Source organism: Galeopterus variegatus, unplaced genomic scaffold (assembly GCF_000696425.1).
Source record: "Galeopterus variegatus unplaced genomic scaffold, G_variegatus-3.0.2 Scaffold163, whole genome shotgun sequence".
Taxonomy (NCBI): Eukaryota; Metazoa; Chordata; class Mammalia; order Dermoptera; family Cynocephalidae; genus Galeopterus; species Galeopterus variegatus.
This window is the reverse complement of record NW_007726274.1, coordinates 788,248-803,404: the sequence shown is the minus strand read 5'-3', so window position 1 is coordinate 803,404 and position 15,157 is coordinate 788,248. Positions and strand designations below refer to the sequence as shown.

Genomic DNA, 15,157 nt, shown 5'->3' with positions numbered 1-15,157 from the left:
CAGAGCCAGGGTGACGGAGACGGGGCCACACACAGAAAGCATGCAGCACTGGGCCTGACGCATGGCAGACGGTGGTAGTTTTTCTTCCTACCAGGTTCCAGGCACTGGGCTGTACCTCTCATAGCAATCGATTCTGGCTATCCACTTTTCACAACCAGTGTGGTAGACATGGTTATTCCTATGTACCGATATAGGACTGAGTTCAGAGTTTACTCAGCTGATATGTTATAGAACCAAGATATTAATTCAGGTCTGCCAGACTACAAAACCCGTGGCAGATGGTGGTAGTTTTTCTTCCTACCAGGTTCCAGGCACTGGGCTGTACCTCTCATAGCAATCGATTCTGGCTAGCCACTTTTCACAACCAGTGTGGTAGACATGGTTATTCCTATGTACCGATATAGGACTGAGTTCAGAGGTTACTCAGCTGATATGTTATAGAACCAAGATATTAATTCAGGTCTGCCAGACTACAAAACCCAGCCTCTTTCTTCTATACAAATTGGCTCCTGGCAATTATACGGAGACTCTACAGCCATATGTTAAAAATAAGTTATCATTTTCTTTCTCTTCCGTCCTCATGTAAATGCATGTAACATTTTAAAAAGGCATCTTGGGGAAGAGGGCCCGGAACTGACTGAAATGAACCCCCTGACTGCTTGACCTAGCTCAAAAGGAGAGAAGTGGCACTTCTTAAGCAAGAACAGCTGCTAAATGGTAAAACAAAAGCTCATAGAAATCTTTCTCATACACAGGTTGCCAAAAGGAAGAAAACCATTTTTTTGAATAAAAGCATTTTTCTGCTTTCTTTATTTAAAAAAAGTGCTAATTGAACTAATTTAAAGTGAGAATTACTTTATTGCTTCCTCACAGCTAAGGCCTGTGGAGAGTTGGGGGAGATGCTTAGGGGACTCCGGGCCGATGGCAAATAGTATTTGGCCCTCCTTGAAGATGTGGGGCCTTCATCTTTAAATAAGCTCTATTAGCACTTTTGTCTTTCCTGTTCTTATCAAAAGCTTTTCCTTATGGAAAAGATTTCCAGAACATCCTTGGTTATGCCAGGATACAGAATTTCCCAATATAGCCAACAGAAAACACTGATGGCCCTGCTAGATGGGAAACTCAGCTAATATTGTATTTTCAGGGTCCCACTTGGATTAATTAACACAATAAAATGCCTGATTTTACCGGATGAACACCATCTGTCCACAGGTATTAACCACATCTGTCCAGATTATGCCAAGCCCGAGTCACCCTCCCAAATCATGCTGAGTTTCTGGGTCACCCAGCATCAGAAATTGGACAGATTGGATTAAAAAGCCCAACTAAAAAGTAGGCATGTGGTAAAAGCTCTTGCATGATGGGAATTAGAGGAAGATAGCCAAATGGCTAACATGGTCTCTGGGCTAGTTTTTAGATAACCTTTGGCTTCCTCTTTGCCTGAGGAAGACTGTTGTTTTAAGGTCTGGGGAACTAGACCCCGAAGGCACCCCTAATTGGGACAGCCTCTGTTCACTCAGTTGTTTGCATTAGCATTACAATGTATTTTTTGGGACTCTTCCAACTGAGCTCAAAGGAAGCCTCTCTGGAATGAGCTGCTGGTATGGGGATGGTGCAAACAGCTGTTCCCAGCTCTCTTCTTGCTGTGATGTGCAATCTTTCCTAGGTGGTCACATCTACTTTAATGGACTCACTTATCACCTCTTTCTGTAGTTGTCTCAATCTAGGGCCTTTGAAACCCTAAGGTCAGGATTTTTCAGAATTTTAAGAAACCTAACAAAAATAACACATTTCTGACAATAAGGTTGTTGGAGCTAACAAAGACTCCCAGATTCTTTGCTTCGGGTAGAAGTGTTATCAGCTTGGTGAGTTAACATTTGTGGTTACAGGCCAATCGGAAGCTTTGATAGCTGGGTATGGAGGCTTTTAATTCAAGAAGTATGGAAGTCGATTAAATATCACTGGATATATATGGTGTGTTAGGGACAGAAACCTTTCAAATCACAGGGTCCGTGGGCGAAATTTTTTATAGAAGACTCGTGATAGAAGAATGGGCATCACAGACATACATTGCCAAATGTGCTGCCTCCTGCCTTGATACCTTTCCTATGAGTCATTGTCCCATTTACCACTGCATAGTCCATGCACCTTCAAACAAACTGTGTGTTTCCAAAACTGATATCACCTTTCATCCAAATCAGCTCCGTCTTTTCTGTTACCCATACTGTTTAATGACATCACCATAGACACGGACTATTGTATTTGCTAATTTGTTCATTCACTTATTCATTCAAATAGTTGAGAACCTACCATGTACTAAAACCTGGAAGTGAGTCTCAACTCCACCTGCTCTCTTACCTTCAGCAGATGATTGGCCCTAAAACAAGTCCTGCCAGTTCTATACTTTCAAGTCTATCCCTTTTGTTCCCTTCTTTTTGAGACTGCTATTTTTGAAATGAGTTTAGATGAGCCACTGTCTATTACACGACTGTCTGACTAGTGCTGTCCAATGGTACTTTCTGCAGTGAGGAAAATGCTCTGTATCTGTGCTGTCCAATACAGTAGCCATTACCTACATGAGGCCACTGAGCAGTTGAAATGTGAATGTTATAACTGGAGAGCTAATTTTTTAAAATTTTATTTTGTTTAATTTAATATTATTTTAATTAATTTAAATTTAAAATCAAATAGTCATATACTAAACAGTGCAACTGGAGGCCACTGCTTTCCAGAAATAGTGTGCCCTGGCAGCCCTCCTGGAGAGAAAGCACAGCTCCGGGGGCATCATCAAAAGCATGAAATATCCTTAAAACCTCCTGTTTACTTCACAATATGCCAATATCGGTCTTCAAGTAAGAATATTTTCTTTTGCATATTTGCATAAAATGTGGAAGGTATTTCATACTTATTCTGTGTTGTCCTGGTTTGAGGAGCACAGGCTTCAGTGATGGTTCCCCGCACAGTCTCCTCTCCAATTCAGCTCATCTTCAGGAGAATCAAGAGAGTAATTTTCTAAACCACAGAGCTATCATGTCACTAATAATTATAAAATTGAATAATGATGTATATAATTATATATGATATAGTAATTATTATTGTTGTTATTAGAGCAGAATTATGATGTGAATTCTATGTGCCAGACATTATACTAAGTTTTTTATATCTTATTTATTCTTGTTTACAGAATTATTACCATATTTACAGCTAAGAAAACTAAGTTTTGGGGAGAATAAGTCACTTATCCAGGCTCACAAAGGTCATCAAGTTTGTGGCCAGAATTTCAATCCAGAGAAATTTTAGGACTTATAGGGTCATTTCCCACATTCCCTCTTTAAACACCACAGAGGATTTCTGCTGCTTACTAGGACAAATACAAAATCTTCATTGGTAGTTAAGGTTGTTCAGTGGATCTATCTTATCCCCAGTGCCTCGTTCCCCCGAGTCCTGCACATGCTCTGCACAATTTCGTCTGGCCACATCATATGCTTCTGCATTCCCCAAAGACCCTGGTGGCTTTCATGCTCCTGTGCCTCTTCATACCACCCTGTATGTGTCTCTCCCACAGCACTTGCCACATGTTTACATATGTCTCCCCAACTGAACAGCAAATTCCTCAAGAGTAGGAGCCATGTCTCACCCATATTTGAAGCCCTTGAGCCTAACATTTAGTAAGCACTCAAGTAAGTAATGCTTGTAGAAGTTGAATTCTGCTGTTTTACTTTGCTCATGTTATTCCCTGTATGTGGCAAACATCCAACTCTGATATTCAGTATTGTCTGTCTTTTCCCTGGATCCTCTCCCTTTCAGGTGGAGTTGGTAGATGCATATACTTAACCTGTAACGGGCAGTTTTATATTTAGTTGTAACAGTGTTATGAGCTCTGCAAAGGTAGGAGCGACATTTGTATGTATTTTTTTCATCTTTTTTATCCCAGTGGCTAATACAGCATCTGGCTGATAGTAGGAGTTCAGCTAGATCTATGAGTCTAAATATAGCGCCAGTTTGACTAGACCTCATGGACGCCCTTCCTTCCCTTACCATCCTCCTCTTAGTAATTCATTTTATGTAATCCCCTCTATCAGGGCAAAGTACAGAGGTGTACTTTTAATCACCGGTTTGTGTTATTTTTGTTATCTCCAGCAAGAAGTTACAGAAAAAAGATAAAATTATTGCTTGATAATCATTTAGATGGTGTTTTAAGTTCTCTTACTCTCTCTTTTAACTAAGAAAAATGTTATTTATAGTCCTGACAACAAACTTACCAAGTTGTACAGCACAATGCTTAGTACATAGCATGAGATGATACATGGTGAATGAATGGATGAATGAATGAATGGCATTTTTAAGTTAAACTTTCCTGGCACGGTTATGTCAATGTAAGGAACAGAGAAAGGCCATAACTTGATTGGGACAAACCTGGGCCAAGTGCTCAGTTAAAGAGCGTGGTAGGTAGAATCCTAAGGTTGCAGACTCTGGTGTACACACCTTCCTCTGGAGTGGATGGGATAGTGAATACGACGGATGTTACTCCTGTGATTATGTAACTAATCAGTTGTCTTTGAATAAATGAAAAGGGAGATTCAGGTAAAGCCTTAAAATGGGGTTTCTGCTGCTGGCCTTCAGGAAGAAAGCAAGCAGCCAGGTTGTGAACTGCCTGTGGAGAAGGGCAGCCTCTGGGAACTGAGGCGTGATTATGTAACTAATCAGTTGTCTTTGAATAAATGAAAAGGGAGATTCAGGTAAAGCCTTAAAATGGGGTTTCTGCTGCTGGCCTTCAGGGAGAAAGCAAGCAGCCAGGTTGTGAACTGCCTGTGGAGAAGGGCAGCCTCTGGGAACTGAGGCCCTCTATCCATAATTACAAGGAACTGACTCCTGCCAACAACCAGAGGGAGCTTGAAAGAGGACCCTGAGCCTCAGATGAGATCAGGGCCTCAGCTGATACCTTGACTACAGCTTTGTTGAGATTAGAGCAGAGGATCCAGCTGAGCTGTGCCCAGACCCCTGACCAACAGAAACTGTGAGATAATAGACTTGTGTTGTTTTAAGCTGCTCGATTTGTGGTAATCTGCTACATAGCAATAGAAAGCTAATACAAGGAGTGTTGGACAACAAAGTAGTAACATTCGATTCTACATACCTATTAGATTACAAAGACTAATCCCATTACTAATTCGAGTCCTCTTTGTATTTTCTTTGTCTTCCATGAAATCTTTTTTTGATGAGGGCCTGCCCATCAGATGCATGGTTTCAGTGGCACGTGAATACCGGCACTGAGGATGTCTTTCTTACTAAGGTTTGCTTAGCTTTCTCTACCAATTATAGTTAGTGACACTGGAGATGATGATGTAAATTCCCCAATCAGAAAGTCTGGGTAAACATTTATTTTTGAGCTGGGAAAGCCATTTGGTCAGCCTTGGGCTGGACTTTAGGATTATGTTCTTTCACTGATAATAAATATACCCTAAAATAAAACGATAATAACAATGACAATAGGTTACTTGTTTTAGTTTTGAATCTTGGCTCAGAGGCAATGATTCAAAGGTTGCAAACAAAGCAAGAAAGAGACCTTGTCTTAAAGTGATTGTCCTTCTGCTGCCAGCTGGACCACTCCAAGTAAAGGCTGGTGGAAGTGAAAGGAACTGTGTAGTAGCTTTGTGTCTTTTAGAGTCTGACCTTCAATGGGGCACAGTAGAATTACTGCGAGAAGAAATCCAATGAGACAATGATTCTGCTCCTCCCTTCTCTCTGATTTCTTTCTTGAAAAGAGCCCAATCTGGACCCAACTTTTCTTTTTTTTAGTATCTGCCAACATAAATACCAACTCCAGCATTTTAACTAGGGGAGTTACCATGGAGATGTAAGCAACACATGCAGAGTGGTGGCGGTTGTAGCACAGAGGAAGGACCCAGACAGAGGCCACCAGTCACTTGTACTTTGTGCCGTGCGGAACAGGCTGCGTTAAAGAAGGCAGGCTGGCAGCAGGCCACGGGGCTAGGGAGATGCTCAGAGGGTCTGGCTTTAGGGGGATTTTGCCTACTCCTGCTCCACTCCTATGCCCAGCTAGGAAAAACTATCTGCATTTTCACTTTCTCTTGACTTACTCTATAGAATTCTATTGGCCCAGATATACATTTTGCTAGCTGGCATTTTCATTTCATATTCCATGCAACCTAAAGCACATTGAATAAAAGGGAGTGCAGGAGAAGATGCCAGGAAGTTTTAAAGAGATCCATGGACTGTAAATGACCACAATTGTGAAGAGAGAGAAAAATGCAGGAGGGAGAGATGAATAATACATGATTTCAGTGGTGAAAAAATTCTAGAGGAGCAGTGAATCTTTCTGTCTGATTGAAAAGGGGCAAAAGTATAGATTGTGAAATGGTATACTAACCCTGATGTATCTAATAATAAAATCATAAATTCTAATTATAAAATCTAATAATAAAAATCATAGATTGCAATTATTTTCAGATATTGAAATGATAAATGTTGATATCTAAATTCATAGGAGATGACTTATTTAAGATGAATTGTATATCACAAGGCATACCTACACTTGGAAAACGTATTTGCTACATCAATTATTAAAATATTCTTCTAGAGTAGATGAAAGATATCACTATCACCGAATTCATAGGAGATGACTTATTTAAGATGAATTGTATATCACAAGGCATACCTACACTTGGAAAATGTATTTGCTACATCAATTATTAAAATATTCTTCTAGAGTAGATGAAAGATATCACTATCACCATCTTATAGGCAGGATAACAGAAGCAAAAGGAATCAAAGGCATTCACAGAAATCCACTGGTCTAGAGAGTAGGGGAACAAAGAACTGATCACTTGTTCTCCATTCTCTGTTCTCTGTTCTTGTTTTTTTTTAAAGAACCTTCCTATCCATGGTTTCTTCAACTGAATGTTTCGAACTCACAAGTAAGGTCATAGGCAACAATGCCAGATAGAAAACATCAAACAAGTGGTGCCTATATCAGACCACCTCTTTGCTCCTTTACGCCCAAAGTACCATGTCTCATTCATCTTTGTATTCCTAAAACTCAGCCCAGAGTGTGGCACATGGTGATCTCTACTTACAAGGACCACCTCTTTGCTCCTTTACGCCCAAAGTACCATGTCTTATTCATCTTTGTATTCCTAAAACTCAGCCCAGAGTGTGGCACATGGTGATCTCTACTTACAAATATTTGTTAAACTGAACTGAGTGCACTCTCTGCCTATCTATAGTATGGAACAGATCCCAACTTTCAAACAAATGCAACTGACTTTCTTGGAGAAATTGCTTCCCTACAGCATGCTAGTAACATGGTTCTGGGCTCATAGTTAGGAGATAACACCCATAAGAGAGGTACCCAGGGCTATGAAAACAAAAACCCCTGCCTTTTCTAGGGTGACTGTAGCTAAGTCATCCTTGCTACTCACCCAGAGTGAGTAACTTCAGGTATATAAATTGTCCCCTCCAACCACATATTTTCCAGACACTGGAAAACCAATGGCCTATCTAGTCTTGCAGCTCTCCTTCACCAGACCTAAGAACCATCCTCAGGCTACTGTTGGGCTCAGCATTTAATGGGGTGCAACTGGAGCCTTTAGAGAGGGCCAGCCTGTGGACTCCAACCCTGGATCAGTGATGCTCCGAGATGCCAGGACAGCCCTGTGGTGACTCACCGCGCATCCAGAAACCGGGAGCGCAGGATCATGACGGCCTCACACGTGCTCTGCTTGAGCTGCATCTGGATAGAGCTGAACTTGCGGTGGATGATGCTGACCATCCGCTCGATCTCCTTCGGGGAGATGGGCCTGGTCCGGCTTTGCTCTCGCAGGAGATTCATCACATGTGTGGTAAACTCGTTGCATGCCTGAAATGGCAGAACAATAAACACAGGGGTCATTGAGGGTCCACCCTCAGCAGCACACATCAGGCCCATGACATGAAGCTGGGTGAGCTTTTCTAGACACTTGTACAAACAAAGAAAACTAGGATAGTTTGTGATATTTTGTCACAGTAGAGGAACAGAATAAATGACTACCTGGAAATCCCTTTCAGCCCCTGTGTGTCTATGTTTTGGTGATGATATCAATTTTTTTAAAGGAAAAGAAAATTCTTAATTATTTTTCTCTTACTCATTTTCTTTTCATAATTTTACTGCAGCTAAAGCCAAAACATGAATCGTAGTAGAAAGCACACGTTACCACCCTTTGCCCCAAAGTTTATAGCCAAAGAGGGCTTGGGGTCAAATATATCATGAGTTTTCTGTCTTGCTCATTACCTCTGATATAGCAGAGCTTCCAACTATTTAATTTTGGGATGCATACACAGCCAAAAGAGTTTAAGTGGAATCATGAGATTAAAAGCCTGGATAACTCATCCAAGAGATTTCTCATCGATCTATTTCTATTTATAGTTTTATTAGAAGAACCCCTCGTGAACTGACCTTCTGGAGATCCACTATGTCTATAACACTAAGGGAATCTGTTCCAAGGGGCCTTATAGAAACGGTATCAAAACATGATTTAGAGGATTCAGGAACTATCCCTGCAGGAATAAAAACCCACAGGTTACAGACTAACATACCATCAACTCTGGAAGTGAAATTGGAGATTATATTTCCCCACTTTCTCAGAGAGGTAAAGAGAGTTTTCCAAAGGCACACAGCAAAAAAGAAGAGGCAGAGGCAGGGCCTGAATACTTCACATCCCTTTCATATTCTTTCATATTCCTTCTGTCCTTTCCCAAAGCCTATACTTGCTCATCTAAAAACCCGTGCCCTCTCTTTTAGTTACTATGACATTACTTAGCACCCATAGTCTGTCTGGTTTCCTTTGGTGAGCTTTCAATAAAATGTCTATTCACAGATTAACTCACAGCAATGCTATAAAATTGTATTAGATCTGTAATGAAAAAGGCAAGGTGACGCTTTGAGAGTTGAAGAACTAAGGACTCAAAGGGGCCTCAATTTAACATTAATAGCAGAAACACGCTCATTGTTGGTAACGTTGCATTGCTGTTGTTTTTACAGCACAAAGCCCTTCATATGTGTCAATAATGCAGTAACAACAACAGTAACATATCTACTGATTATTTATCTGAGAAACCCTTTGAGGTTGGTTGGCCTTTGAGGTTCACGGGCAGATGCTTCGACTAGGCTGGGTCTAAACTGAGGAGTGGGAGGCCTGGTTGTCAACCCTGCCTCCATGAATATTTGGGCAAATCCTTTCACTACTCAGTACCTCATTTTATTCACATAAGAGTGGGTTTAATTACTGCTAACCCTTTAGCAAGGCTAGCAGTACCCATGCTCTTGTGCAGTGGCCTGCAGATGGAGGAAGTCACCCACGTGAACACAGAAGGGCAGGCTGAGTAAGAGCACAGACTGCCCAGTTCAGATCCTGCCGCTGGGACTCACCTAGCTGTGGGATCTTAGAAAGTGATTTAACATATCTGTTCCTCGTTTTCCTTATTTGTGAGATGGGGATGACAATACCCACCTCATAGGGTGCAGTAAGGATCAAATCATTTACCATAGGTGTGCCTGGCCCTACAAATGTGTGTCAGAATTACCTTTTCAAAATACATAACTTAGAAGTGCTGGCTGGTTAGCTTGCTTGGTTAGAGCATGGTGCTGGTAACACCAATGTCAAGGGTTTGGGGGTCCCTTTATTGGCCAGATGCCCCCAAAAAATGCATATATATAAAACACTTACAAATCCAACATATTATCACGATTGGGTAAATTTCTTTTCAAAATACATAACTTAGAAGTGCTGGCTGGTTAGCTTGCTTGGTTAGAGCATGGTGCTGGTAACACCAATGTCAAGGGTTTGGGTCCCTTTATTGGCCAGATGCCCCCCAAAAATGCATATATATAAAACACTTACAAATCCAACATATTATCACGATTGGGTAAATTTCTCCTTTTTCTTCTTGGTCAAAATAAAGGTGGTAATAAATACCTGCTTTCTACTCTGCAGGTATAGGCTGAAGACAAATCCATAGAAGATCAGGTCCACATGGCATTTTACTCTCCACTTAGAAAAGTGCTATATAAACCCAAAATCTATATTATAAGTTTATTCCCTATCCTACATCAGCCCCTGGAATGTATAACAAAGAGAGGGAAATAAAATCTGGTAGTGAGCTGGCTGAAATTCCGAGGCCGCAGGATGGAGAAACGAGGGTTCGGCACATAGCAGGCATCCCAGTCATCTTTCTAGGGCGACGCAACATGCTGCTGGCCTATAGGCCCCCCACTTTTTTGAGATCAAAGTAAGGAGGGATTGGATGTAAGGAGGTATTGCCAAGCACACCAGCTCTCAGCTGGGAAGCCATAGTGCTAGGCTAATAATCATGTGCTTCATTATGGTGAATAAAAATACAATATCTGATGTCTGTTCAGGGCATTTTATCTCAGGGCCCTTTCTGCTCTGCAATAAACAGACAGTGGAATCATTTCACCCACTGCTGAGGTGGAGCAAAGCAGCTACTAAATAGCTGCTCAGGAAAACCCAACAGAGTGGAGAAGAATTTCAAGTCCATTTTAGACGGACAGAACACAACGATCTAGATTTGTCCAGAACTGAACCACCCACACCATTCTCTCAGTTCAAAAGCAGCTACTAAATAGCTGCTCAGGAAAACCCAACAGAGTGGAGAAGAATTTCAAGTCCATTTTAGATGGACAGAACACAACGATCTAGATTTGTCCAGAACTGAACCACCCACACCATTCTCTCAGTTCTCCTAAGCTTTCCACCTTCAGAAGCTGGGCTGCTTCCATTTGGTAAGGCATTCACAATGCAACGATAACATGAATATTTGGGGTTATAATAATTAATTAATAGGAATCCTAATAGGCCGAAGTTTTCTGTGACAGAGGAGACTGCTATAGACTGTCATAAGGAGAGTCACTTTCTAGAACTCAAGCTTCCCTCATAGGGCAGAGGGATTTCTAAAAGGAGACTTCCCAGTTTCCAGGACAAGGGTGTTTCTGGGAGCAGCAGACTACAGCTGACAGCCTGCCCTCTACACAACCGGTTTTCTTGCTTTACTCCTGAAAATTGGATTTGGCTTCCAATCTCATCCATGAAAGTAACTGGGATCTTAGGGCTCTCTCAGCTATGTGCTGAATTAACTCAGCCCAGTCAAGCATTTGAGATTTTCTCCTATCAATGCCCCCATAGCATTATTTACAAAGCTAAAGAACTCTGCAATGCTACAAGGGTTCATTTTTTAAAAAATAGTATTTGGAATAAAATTCAGGTTTTTGACATCATGGTTTTATCTATTAGAACATGCCAGCTCTTAAATATCTCAGCTACCAACATGATCTGCTGGAGTGTTTTACCAATCCCACTTAATGATTAAAACAATTTTCTTCCTTTCTTGCTAATGAAAGTCTTTAGAAGCCTTCTTTATTGAATAACCTCAGGGTGAAACAACGGCTGATTCAGGTAGCTTTTCTCGAAGGGGTGGAGACAAGGCAAGCTATGTTAGCTAATTATTGTGTGAATATCTGCCACCACCGTCCCCAAAATAAAACAAAACAAACAAAACTACAGAACCAACTATTAAATAATCAATCTGGTAATTTCATATAGGTACTACTAAAATAGAGAGTGACATTTTACTTGACCAAGGCTTTTTTTTAAAAAAAGCCCCCACGAGGAATTGTTACAGAAAAATGAAGAAGATATGTCTCTCAGACACACTAGCTAGAAGGTTAATAGCATAATTTCCCTACAATCTACTATTTACTATAATTAACAACGCAATTAATATTAATAAATTATTAAGCATCCAGAGTGTGTTAAGCAGTATTCCCATCTTAGCCAGAAAATGCCCATATAAATAAGAAAATGATCTTTTAATACTTTTTAAAAATCATAAATACAACTGAGTACTATTACCACACTTAGATAATTTGCTCTGTACTGATGGAGTTTTCCCTTAAGTTCCTAAATTCTGACATTTTTGTTATTTAGAATAGATAGGTACCCTTGAGAAGTCTCTGAAGAGGTACCAGCAATCTAGTCTAGGGAAGTAACAGAGAGGATGTGCTGCTTACCTCAATGTCTACAGACAAGTACACTCTCTTCTTATTTAGCAGAATCAGGCATTATTCTAAAAAGAGCAATTAGGCTAAGGGTCAAAACTGGATTCTAGGGCAAACTCTGTCCCTCATCAGAGGAGTGACCTCAGTTACACCTTAACCTCTTTGATCTCTATTTCCACACCTGAATCAAAATGGAGATGATGACAGCACTTGTCCTGGGTCCCCAGCCATGAACTTGCCTCGAGGAGCAAGCACAATGATGTTGGCCGAAGTGTTCTTCTGTATCTGGTGACATACTACTGAAATGTACTATTGCAGTCAGAGTTTTCACTCATTCTGGGTAAGAATGAAGGAGTGACAAGGGGGGTTAAACCAAGAAAACAGTCAGATCTTCTATGTTGCTGGCAACCTGAGCTACAAGTAAAGCCAGTTTTCATTACCTTCCAACCTAACATTCACTCCACTTAAGGGATTAGCAGGGAAGCCGCACTCTGGGGTCTTCTTGTGCCCTTGGTGTTTGGCATGAGTTACCCTGGATGACAGGTCTAGACAGGTTGCTATGCCACGGCCAGGCTTACTGGTGAAGGTGGGGTAGGAATAGCACTGAACAGAAGAACCCAAGAGGCCAGTGAGGGGTCTTTACGGGAAATGTCCCCCCACCTGTCTTCCCAAGTTATCCCTTTAGATCAGGGCAGACCCCAAATTCTAACAGGACATTCCAGGTGGGGAAAACTGTCACAGTTTAGCCAGCTCTCTGAGCTCAGCCTCTCCTGGGAGCTGGGGAAATGTCTGCATGAGCCAACGCTGTGGCAAGAACATTTGTTCTCTCCCAAGAAGGTGGAAGACGAGACAGTGACTCACGGCTTCTTACCCCAGCCTGCTTTTATTTTCCTCCCCTTCAACCCTCCCTGCGCTCTGTCTGAAGCTTGGCTTCAAGCTTCACAGCAATTCCTTTTTTCCAAGTGAAAGAGAGGACTTTGTATAAATCCATTTCAAAGAGAGATAAGAGTGTAATAATGAAACTTTCTTCACTTTAAATTTTAAAATGCCTATTTCTGTTTTAAAATTTAAATTTTCTATTAAGTTTGCATTTGCCTTCTACCTAAGATAGTCATAAGTGGACTGCAGAGTCTTCTACCTTTTGCTTTTTCTCTCCCTTCTTTTTTGACTCAAAAAAAAAAAAGACAGACAGAAAGAAAGAAAATTTAAAATAAAACCTAATAATTTAATGAAAGTAAGTAAATACAGAACTTCAGTACAGTGTTGCATCCAAAGAGGTGATCACAAACATATTTATCAGCCAATTCATGGGAGAAAAAGCTAGAGGACTCCTAGTAAAGTAGTATTGCTCCTCCTGACCAGAGGAAAGAGTGTGGATGCACAAATTTGGGGGGTGGGGAGAAGGAGGGTGTGTCTCTAATAGAAATAATTAGGATACCTTACACTTATACACTGCTTTGTAATTTAAAGCCTTTCTCATCCTTTCCTTCTAATGATTTTTATGGTCCTTCATATCCTTGATTCCAAACGCGCAGCCCTTCGCCTGCAATACACCATCAGCTTCCTGGGCAGAGGATGCCAAGGGTCTCCCAGAGCGTCAGGGGTGTGCCAGGTAGGATCCAAGTTTGTCTGACTCCAGGAGTCTCTTGAGACCCTCTACTCTTTTTAGAGAAGGGGTGTATCATATTGCAGATCATATATTACATAAAAAGGGGAATATGTTTGACTCTCAGTTGGACTGAGTCTGGGTAGACCGAGGGACATTAAGGCCAAATTTTAATATCCCTTCCCATAGGATTTCATGGAAATCCAGAAAAAAAGTCATTCTCCAAAATAAGGGACAAACAAGGGCCAGAGGAAACTCCAACCTCCCTGAAGGTTAGGCGGTGACTGTGCTAATGACCTCGACCACCCTGAGGAGCCCGCGTGCTGCACGTGGAGGGTAAATGTCTCAGAGTTCCAGCTGGTGAGCGCTGCTTGTACTGACTATGTTTCTTGAAATCATCACTCACCACTTGACACATTCTAAAAAATGCTTTTTATCTCCATTTAATGCCTAGGTTTTCAATAGGTGAGACCAGGACTCGGTGGACTCAAGGGTGGCCAGGGGCTCTGTGCTTAGAAGAAATGGATGCAGAAATGCCACCGGCTGCGAAAGGGGCATGCATGGCTCGGCCTCTGCAAGCCCCGAGCCTGGTGTTTCCTCCACCCTTTCTTAAAGGGCCCGGGTGCCCGAGGCCCCCCGACGGCTGTGGTTACCTGCTCGTATTTCTCCAGCTCCGTATGGTAGATTTGTCTGATCTGGGAGAGTTTGGCTCTGTAATCCGAATGCTCCACTGAGTTGTCGGAGCCGGCGCCCCCCGACGCCGCCGCTGCCGCCGCGGCCGCCGCCGAACCTCCGCCCTTCTCGGGCCCCGCCACGCCCTCCGCTAGCAGCATGTTGTCCAGGCGCATCAGCTGCGGGTCGGTGGGCTCCTCCTCCTGGGCTCCCCGGATACTCAAAACTGCAGGAAAAGACAAAGACAGGGGATGATAATAGTAACCCAAGGGAGAAGAGAGAGAGGGAAAAAAAAAAAAGTATCATTTGGCTAAACAAGTCTCCAAATTACTTGCACTATGGCATCTGAGCAATGAAGGAAGGGCTGGAAAAAGAGAGAAACTCAGAGGGTGACAAAACGGAAGGTGAGACTTGCTTGGTTCCACAAGTTAATTTTACTCCACTTACATGCAATACCTAGAATAATCAAATGTGTAGAGGCAGAAGGTAGAAGAGTGGGCACCAGGGCTGGGGGGAGGGGACAGGGGGCAGTTGTTGTTTCATGGGGTGCAGAGTTTCATTTTGGGAAGATGAAAGAGTTCTTGAGATAGATAATGGTGATGGTTGCACACAAATGGGGATGTAGTTAGTGCCACTGAACTGCGGATGACAGGTCTAGACAGGTTGCTATGCCACGGCCAGGCTTACTGGTGAAGGTGGGGTAGGAATAGCACTGAACAGAAGAACCCAAGAGGCCAGTGAGGGGTCTTTACGGGAAATGTCCCCCCACCTGTCTTCCCAAGTTATCCCTTTAGATCAGGGCAGAC

The 15,157-nt window shown here is 42.1% G+C and overlaps 1 protein-coding gene across 4 annotated transcripts in view; it reads right to left on the bottom strand.

The window, feature by feature from the left end:
- PBX1 (pre-B-cell leukemia homeobox 1) overlaps window positions 1–15,157 on the bottom strand; it is a 320,819-nt gene that overhangs the window by 83,961 nt on the left and 221,701 nt on the right. For all 4 annotated transcript variants that reach the window (XM_008594442.1, XM_008594462.1, XM_008594456.1 and 1 more), the window contains exons 3-4: window positions 14,333–14,577; window positions 7,689–7,879 (exon numbers count right to left, since the gene is read on the bottom strand). In XM_008594442.1, coding sequence (XP_008592664.1) covers window positions 7,689–7,879; window positions 14,333–14,577 — 436 coding nt within the window. The remainder of the gene's footprint in view (window positions 1–7,688; window positions 7,880–14,332; window positions 14,578–15,157) is intronic.